Consider the following 8,870-nt stretch of genomic DNA (forward strand, 5'->3'; position numbering starts at 1 on the left):
ATAGAAAGAGTTAGGGAGATGTGCATAGGATGACGGAGAGATAGATAAACCAATAGAGAGACGAAGATGGAGATCATATTAGTGGGAGTGAGTTATGAGACACACAGAGAGGAGAGAGAGATTCGATAATTAGGCAATAATTCTAAGTTTCACATCTTCTCATTGAAGATATGAATATAGTCTAGAAAATCATAAATTGACTGATGTTTAAGCCCTTGGGCTTGAGAAACGTGTGAAGAACGTGGCCGCAAATAAAGGGGCTTTGAAAGCTCAACGATCATAAATTATATATTAATAATTCGATTTTTCGGCCAGCGAAGCCATGAGGGCGACTCTGCAGCCTGTTTTTTCTCCTCGTTCAATCTCCGTAGAGAATAGTAGGAGAGATTGCGGGATTGGGATGGATTTCCTCCCCCTCTCCCTTTGAATCCCGTCTGATGTGGGTAAAACGCGAACTTGATCGTTGTTTTCTGCCGCTACCCGCGCTTTGCCCTAATTCCTTCCCTCCATCTCGATTTCTCTGAATCTCTGATTCTATCTCCATTCCCCACTCTTTTGCTTCAATTTCTAAACCAGGAGAGTGATTTCTGGCGGGCTATTCCGAGTTAGATCCGTGGACGGTCCTTCTTCCGACCCTTTGATCACCTTCCGATCATCAGTGACCGTGTAATCTGTTTTCATTGATCTGTAAGTCCGCTACCTTTTGCTTCATAGAAATCACAGTTTTTCGTCATAATTTTCTTCTAGTCGTCAGAATCTTGCAATTTTAATTAGTTTTAATCCATTCAAAAATCTTGAAGTTTTTTTTGTCTTGCAGTTGTATCCATCATGAACAAGGATGTCGGTTCTAGCAATCCAACAGAGATCTCAGGCCGCGTTCGTCATCGCAAACGGTCTACTGAGGTTCATTGCTTGAGACTAAATTCTTTCTTCTCGCCCTTCATTTCAAGTGCCAAGTCGTATCCAACGGCCGAGCAAGTTGGCATTTCGTACGTATTGGTGATATACTTTCTTATGCGATGACCAATGTCTGGACTAGTCTTCATCGGAACTTACTCATAATCTTTAATTTATTAGATATTTAGTGCCGTAATTTTTAATCTTTGATCATTGATCTTTCTCATGATGTTTAATTTACATATTTTTATTGCCGCATTATTCTTCTATGATCATTTAAGCTTACTCATGATGTTTACTCTACTGGATATTATTGCCGCTTTATTTTATCCATTTTCTGATATGCTTACTCGTGATATTTAAGTTTTTTAAGTTTTTTTTTTCTATGTTTGTTACATATATGATCAGGGACCGCATGATGGGAATAAGGGAAATGCAGCAGATTTGCTTGTTGATGATAGAAACAAATACAAGTCCATGCGCATTCGGATTCATTCATCCATATGGATGATTGGGGGGTTTGTGTTCGTTATCTACATGGGTCATCTATATATATGGGCTATGATCGTTGTTGTTCAAATAGTCATGGCAAAAGAGCTCTTTAACTTGCGCAGACAGGCAAACGAGACAAGGCGTCTTCCATGGTTTAGGGCATTGAACTGGTGAGAAAAAAAATTCATTACATAAAAGAATGTTTAATAGTTCATTTATGATTATTTATCCGAATTTTGATTTTTTTTGTTTCTGCAGGCATTTTTTCTTCACAGCTATGATATTTTTTTATGGCCGTTTTGTCAGTCGACAGCTAGTTAACACTGTTTCTTCGGATAAGCTTTTGTACAAGTTAGTGAGTGGGCTCATCAAGTATCAGATGGTTATTTGCTATTTTTTATATATTGCCGGTGCGTATTAATCCCCCTCTCTTTTTTTTTCTGATTTTCATCGATTATCTTCGTTAATACTTCTGTCAGCTGCAATTTTGACGGTCTGTTCTTATTCTTTGGAAAGGTTTCGTCTGGTTCATTCTTACTTTGAAGAAGAAGATGTATAAATATCAGTTCGGGCAGTATGCATGGACACATATGATCGTCTTTTGGGTGTTTGCTCAGTCTTCTTTTGCTGTTGCCAACATATTTGAAGGAATTTTCTGGTAATTTAGTTTCCTCTCTCTTCCTCATAAGTTTGAGCTAATTAAACAAAATCTCAGAATCATAATCGATTACATTTTCTAAACTTCGGGGAATTATCTTTGGGCATGCTGCAATGCCTATCATTATTAAGGAAAAATAATCCTACCGAATTTGTGTTTGTTTTCTTAAAAACTATTTATATATTTTTCTGTATTTCAAGTCTGAATTTGGCCAGTCGTTGACGTGGAAAAATCCTCTCGCAGAAAATGAGAAAAAATGTCCTTTGAATGCATTCAATCCTCAAGTTGTGATGTAACCTAAATAATGTTAGTGCTTTGAGCTTTTTTTCCCATATCTAAATCATCACATAACGTTAGAAAAATAATTTGGATCATGTATCTTTAATTATTATTTTGTTATTTATCATAATATTTTGTAATTTATACTATTTTCAATTTGATTGGCACTGTTCTCATACTATGCCTGGATTAATCTTTTCAGGATTTCATTATTTCCATTATTTGACTCTGACTTTCCGACCATATGATCTCTGGAATGCAGGTTTCTTCTGCCGGCATCTCTAATCGTTATCAATGATATTGCGGCATATTTCTTTGGGTTTTTTTTTGGTCGGACTCCCTTAATAAAACTTTCACCGAAGAAAACATGGGAAGGCTTTATTGGTGCCTCCATAACCACCATTATTTCTGCATTCCTGGTGAGCATCATCTTCCTTTGCCTCATAAATTTGCCCAAATCACGCTGAAATTTCAACCATTTTTATTCCGGGCGGCATAAACCTTGCATAATTTAATGATCTTAGATAATCTCCGTTCAAGTTAATTGGGAAATGGAGTATTTATTAATTATTACCAATCGGTTTTGTCTATGTTTGTAATTGAAGTGATGTTCTTGTGGACATCCTAACTTTGGAGATTAACCATCTCTTTATCCTGGCTATCAATGAAGTTCATATTTATTTTTATTATTCTGGGTCGGGATTACATTGTGTTAAACCCTGGGTGATCGGAGGGAATTAAACCCTAAAATTCAGTAGAAAGGCCCAATGTCATGCTCTTGTTCTATCTGCCTAAACTAGGCAGATAGTTTATTGCTTTTCTATAAAACCCCTAATAAATAAGGGGCTGACATTTTAACCCTGCATTCTAACACGTTTAAAGTCATTCTACCTGCTATCTTAATCACATTTAATATAGAGGTTAAATGCTTAATTCGGTATTTCCATACAATAACAGCTAGCTTAGTCATTGATACAACGCTCTTTTGAGCATCGTGCTTTGGAGATAAACCATTTATTTAAGCGGTCTATTGCTGAAATTTCATTTTTATTTGTACCGTTTGCTTAATTATAATCGTTGGCAATCTCTCTTCAATTGCCTCGAAAAGCTCAATATTTTAATAATTATTATTAATCAGTTATGTTTCTCTTTCCATTGATGTGACATATCTGGAATCATATTCGTTTGGCATGTATCTTCTTACCCTGATTGTCGAAAGATTCATTGTTTATTTTTCTCATTTGCTAATGTCGGATCAGTGGCATTATGAAATTAGGATTTCATTAATTAATAAACAACTGTAGTTTTTCATTGATGTGATGGTCTTCTGACCGTAATTCATTGGACATAAACCTTTTTTTTATCACAATTATCACCGTAAAGCCTTTTAATTTTTTATACTCCGTTCAACCATAACCCTTATTTAATAATATTTTTTTGCCGGAGACAACAAATTTATGGACTTTTCATCTATAATAATTATTGATGTCATTGGCAGCTATCAAATTTTCTTGGCGGTTTCCAGTGGCTGACATGCCCAAGAAAGGTAATTATCCCAGTTAATGACGAATCGGCTCCTTAATCTCCTGGTGGCTGAAACGAACTAACGTTAACTTTTTTTATTTACAGGATTTATCAACAGGATGGCTCCAGTGCGATCCTGGTCCTTTGTTCAAGCCTGAGTTACATTCTCTCTCTGGATGGGTGCCATATTGGGTGAGTCAAATATTTTACAAAATTGTATGCTGTTATTCCATACACGTTTTAAAATACTGAAACAAAATAATTAAATAGAGATTTCAAAGAGAACTCTGGAAAACGAATGTAAAGATAAAATTTTCGTCTCCATCTCCAATTGGAATTTCAAACAGAGAATTAGAATCTCCATCTTGGAAATGAAGTGTAAAAGAATTAGTGCATTCTAATAAATTGATCGGGGAAGATAATATTTTTTTGAAAAACATTTGATCGAGAAAAACCTAATCTCCATATTTGAAATTATATATTATTAGGAGACTGTAATCTCCATCTCGAAAAACGTTATTAGATAAAACTTGCAAGCTTTATGTTGAAACAAATTTAAGAGGAAATTCCAATCTTCATCTTGACAAAAAATTGCAAAGAAAGTAGTAATCTCCATCTCGTGATAAGATTGTAATCATGATCTTTAAAGAAAATTAGTGTGGGAATGATAATCCCATCTTCCTGCCTATCTCTCTGTTGCAGTTTCCCTGGAAGGAAGTGACAGTTCTTCCGGTGCAGTGGCATGCCCTCGCCATCGGCCTCTTTGCCTCCATCATCGCACCTTTCGGAGGGTTCTTTGCCAGCGGTTTCAAGAGGGCATTCAAACTCAAGGTCTCCATCCCTCCATCTATCCATTATTTTTTAAAAAGTTTATCTGTCTATTTATAGATCTATTTATCTTAATTTCTATAGAAGAAGAAAATATTTATCGAATTGGATTTTTTTTTTTGTTCAGGATTTTGGGGACAGCATTCCTGGGCATGGTGGGATCACCGATCGAATGGATTGCCAGGTGAAGAATTGATATCATACAAAAAAAAATCTTTCTTGAAGCGTACCATAAAAAGAAAAAAATAATGATCATAATGATTAAAATTCTGACCTTTGATGGTAGATGGTGATGGCGGTGTTCGCATATATCTATCTCCAGTCCTTCGTGGTGCTGCAGAGCTTCTCCATGGAGATGATCTTGGAGCAGGTTTGCCCCCATCCACCCCTCTTTATTGATCTTCGTGGTTTCAATAATTCTCATTGATTAGGGTTTTGTGTTTATTCAGATTATTAGAAATCTATCTGTGGAGGAACAGCGCCTCCTTTACCACCGCTTGGCTGAGCTCTTGCAGGAGAGAGAATGAGCAGTTCTCCTCTGCTTTCTTCTTCTTCCCCTTCTGCTTGTAATCTCTTTCTATCAACTTTGAATCCCTGTATAGTTTCGATTATTATCATGATCGGCCTCTGATAATCACCTTGCTTTTTTATTTTTAATCTTCATATCACGGAGCATCATCACCATATCATATCATGCTCTTCTTCATCTTCTGGATGTAGTGCCTACATATGATAGTTTCCATAATCTTTCTTCTTTTTTTCTAAAAATCACAGATCTTCTTAGTCATATTTAGATCATACGCAGCAGCAGTAGCAGCATCCCGTCTTAATCTTCTGACGCTGTCTCTATGGTTTTCATCATCATCTTCTTCTTCCTTTTCTTCATTTAAGAAAATATCTTCTGTATCAAATCAAAAATCTTTTTCACCATCATACTTACCTAAATCACGACGCATCATCATTTCTTTTTTAAATCACAGGGCATCATCATCATCATCATCGTCATCCTCCTTTTCATCATTAAAGAAAAGAACTTCTGCTGCATCAATTCACATTTTTTTCATCATCATCATCTTCTTCTTCCCGTCTAAATCACATATCCACTTCTCATTATTACCACCAAAATCATCATTCTTTCTTCTATAAACCACAGATCATAATCATGTTCATCATTCAAGAAAAGAACTGCTGCATCAAATCACATTGTTTTTCATCATCATCATCATCTTCTTCCCGTCTAAATCACATATCCACTTCTCATTATTACCACCACGAACATCATTCTTTCTTCTATAAAACCACAGATCATCATCATGTTCATCATTCAAGAAAAGAACTGCAGCATCAAATCACATTTTTTTTCATTTTCTTCCTCTCCTCTACAATATAGATCCTCTTATCATCATCATCACCACCATCATCATACTTTCTTCTATAAACCAGAAATCATGATCATGATCATGATCATGCCCATCATTAAAGAAAAGAACTTCAGCTTCATCAAACCACATATTTTTCATCATCACCATCTTCTTATTCTTCTTCTCCCTCGCTACATTACACATCCCCTTCTCATCCCCACCACCATCATCATCCTTCTATTAAATACACATCCTCAACATCATCATTCAAGAAAACAACTTCAGTTTCATCAAATCACAGTTCTTTCTCATCATCATTATCATCTCCTTCCGCATCTTCTCTACATCACACATCCTCTTATTCTCATCATCCCCACCACCATCATCATCCTTCTATTAAATACACATCCTCAACATCATCATTCAAGAAAACAACTTCAGCTTCATCAAATCACAGTTCTTTCTCATCATCATTATCATCTCCTTCCGCATCTTCTCTACATCACACATCCTCTTATTCTCATCATCCCCACCACCATCATCACCCTCTCTTCTATAAACCACACATCATCATCATCATAATCATCATTCAAGAAATTAACTTCAGCTGCATCAAACCACAAATCTTTTGTCATCGTCATCGTCATCGTCATCATCATCATCATCATTCAAGAAATGAACTTCTGCTGCATCAAACCACAAATCTTTTGTCATCATCATCATTTTCTTCTCCTCTATATCACAGATCCGTCTTCCTCTCATCATCCTTTCTTCTATATAAACCACAGATCACCATCACCATCATCATTTTCTTCTCCCTCTATCTATCACAGATCCTCTTCCTCTCATCATCCTTTCTTCTATATAAACCACAGATCACCATCACCATCATCATACTCTTCTCCCTCTATCTATCACAGATCCTCTTCCTCTCATCATCCGTTCTTCTATAAACCACAGATCACCATCACCATCATCATCATCATCATCATCATCATCATCATCATCATCATCATATAAACTTCCCCTTCTGGTCCTCCCTCTCTGAAATCCACAGACCCATGTCGCGGTCCTTCATTAAAGAGCTCCTAAGCAGCGCCGACTCAGAGCTAGCAGCGCAGCAAGCCCACGCCCTGGCGAAGAAGCAAGGTTTAGAAGTCTCCCCTTACCTGGCCACGCTGTTCATCACCGCTTACTCCCGCCTGAACCGCCCTGTCGCCGCCGAGAAGACCCTCCGAGACTTGCCCACCAAGACCGTCCCCGCCTGGACCGCCGCCGCCGCCGCCTTCCTCCGCGCCGGCCATCCGACGGCCACCCTTCGCCTCATCCGCCAGATGATCACATCAAAACTCCCCCCCGACTCCATCTCCGTCACCACCGCCGCCGCCGCCTGCGCCCGCCTCGGCGCCCTCCGCCTCGGCTCCTCCCTCCACGCCTTCTCGATCCGCCGTTCGACCCCTTCCGACCTCTTCCTCACCAACTCCCTGATCGACCTCTACGCCAAGTGCGGCGCGATCGACAAGGCCCGGGCGCTGTTCGACCGCTGTCCGAGCCGCGACGCCGCCACGTGGACAGCTCTGATCTTCGGCTGCGCCGTCAACGGCCGCGCCGGCGAGGCGCTAGCGCTGTTCGGGGAGATGACGTGGCCGAATCCGGTCACCTTCCTGGCGGCGCTGATGGCCTGCAGCCACGCCGGGCGCGTGGACGAGGCGCTGCGGCTGCTGCAGAGGATGCGGTCGGAGCACCGCCTCGAGCCGCGCGCGGCGCACTACGGCTGCGTGGTCGACGCGCTCTGCCGCGCCGGCGACGCGCGGGCGGCGGCGGAGGTGGCCGCCGGCTCGCCGTCGACCGCCGTCGTGTGGAGGATGCTGATGAGGGGGGAGGTTGGCGGCGCTCGGGCGGCGCGGCGGCGGTTACGGGATCTCGGGGCGGAGCGCGGCGGAGATGACGTGGCGATGGGGAATGTGTACGCCGCCGCGGGGATGTGGGAGGAGAAGGAGGACGCGAGGTCGGGGATCCGACGGCGGGATCATGGCCGGAGCGTGATCGAGATCGACGGCCGGATGCACGAGTTCGCCGGCGGGGATCGCCGGCGGCATCGCCGGCGGAAGGAGCTTCTGGAGATTCTCCGTCGCATTTCTCTGATCTCTTCCACTTCGTTGTAGATTTGTGATGAGGACGACGATCTTCGCTGCCGCATTGCTCAGATCAATCTTCATCTTCGTTGTTGATTTGCGATGAGGACGACGATCTTCGCGGCCGCGTTTCTCAGATCACTCTTCCACTTCGGAGAAGATTTGGGATGAGGACAACGATGATTTCTCAGATCACTCCTCCACTTCGGAATAGATTTGCGATGAGGACGACGATGATTTCTCGGATCACTCTTCCACTTCGGAGTAGATTTGCGATGTAGACGACGATCTGCGCGGCCGCATTGCTCAGGTCTCTTCGTTTTAGTTGTATATTCGTGAAGAGGACGACAATCTTCGCTGCAGCATTGCTCAGGCCTCTTCGGCTTCATCGTAGATTTCCGAGGAGAACGACGATCTCCGGAGCTCAGATCTCTTCCACTTTGAAATATAAATACGAGAAGAACGACGATCTTCGCAGCCAGCTTTCTCAGATTTCTTCCTCTTCGCTCCAGATTTACGAGAAGAACAACGATCTTCGGAGACGAGATTTCTCTGATCTCTTCGACTTCGTTACAGATTTACGAGGAAAACGACGATCTTTGCAGACAAGACTTGCACGTTCTTTCAAGGAATTTCTTTCTGGTACTTCTTCGACGAACTTATACCAAGACGCCGATCTCTGGAACGTCTTCTCGG

The 8,870-nt window shown here is 41.2% G+C and overlaps 2 protein-coding genes across 4 annotated transcripts; both read left to right on the plus strand.

Moving 5' to 3' along the window:
* Positions 1 to 298: 298 nt before the first annotated feature.
* On the plus strand, positions 299 to 5,315 carry LOC144701720 (phosphatidate cytidylyltransferase 1-like). 3 transcript variants are annotated; one of them, XM_078573463.1, is made up of 13 exons: positions 299 to 443; positions 577 to 687; positions 818 to 903; positions 1,306 to 1,559; positions 1,648 to 1,799; positions 1,906 to 2,047; positions 2,589 to 2,745; positions 3,825 to 3,872; positions 3,956 to 4,042; positions 4,553 to 4,681; positions 4,806 to 4,862; positions 4,965 to 5,048; positions 5,128 to 5,315. In XM_078573463.1, the coding sequence occupies exons 3-13, from the start codon at positions 829 to 831 to the stop codon at positions 5,203 to 5,205; spliced, it is 1,263 nt and encodes a 420-aa protein (XP_078429589.1). In that variant the 5' UTR covers positions 299 to 443; positions 577 to 687; positions 818 to 828; the 3' UTR covers positions 5,206 to 5,315. The 3 variants fall into 3 exon arrangements, with proteins under 3 accessions (XP_078429589.1, XP_078429588.1, XP_078429590.1); XM_078573462.1 differs by having other exon boundaries at positions 299 to 439; XM_078573464.1 differs by lacking the exons at positions 299 to 443; positions 577 to 687 and having other exon boundaries at positions 850 to 989.
* Positions 5,316 to 7,100: 1,785 nt separating this feature from the next.
* LOC144702478 (putative pentatricopeptide repeat-containing protein At1g74400) lies at positions 7,101 to 8,204 on the plus strand. The gene has a single exon (XM_078574538.1). It carries the CDS (start codon positions 7,101 to 7,103, stop codon positions 8,202 to 8,204), a length of 1,104 nt encoding a protein of 367 aa, XP_078430664.1.
* The last annotated feature ends 666 nt before the right edge of the window (positions 8,205 to 8,870 follow it).

This window comes from Wolffia australiana, chromosome 4 (genome assembly GCF_029677425.1).
Source record: "Wolffia australiana isolate 7733 chromosome 4, ASM2967742v1".
Classification (NCBI taxonomy): domain Eukaryota; kingdom Viridiplantae; phylum Streptophyta; class Magnoliopsida; order Alismatales; family Araceae; genus Wolffia; species Wolffia australiana.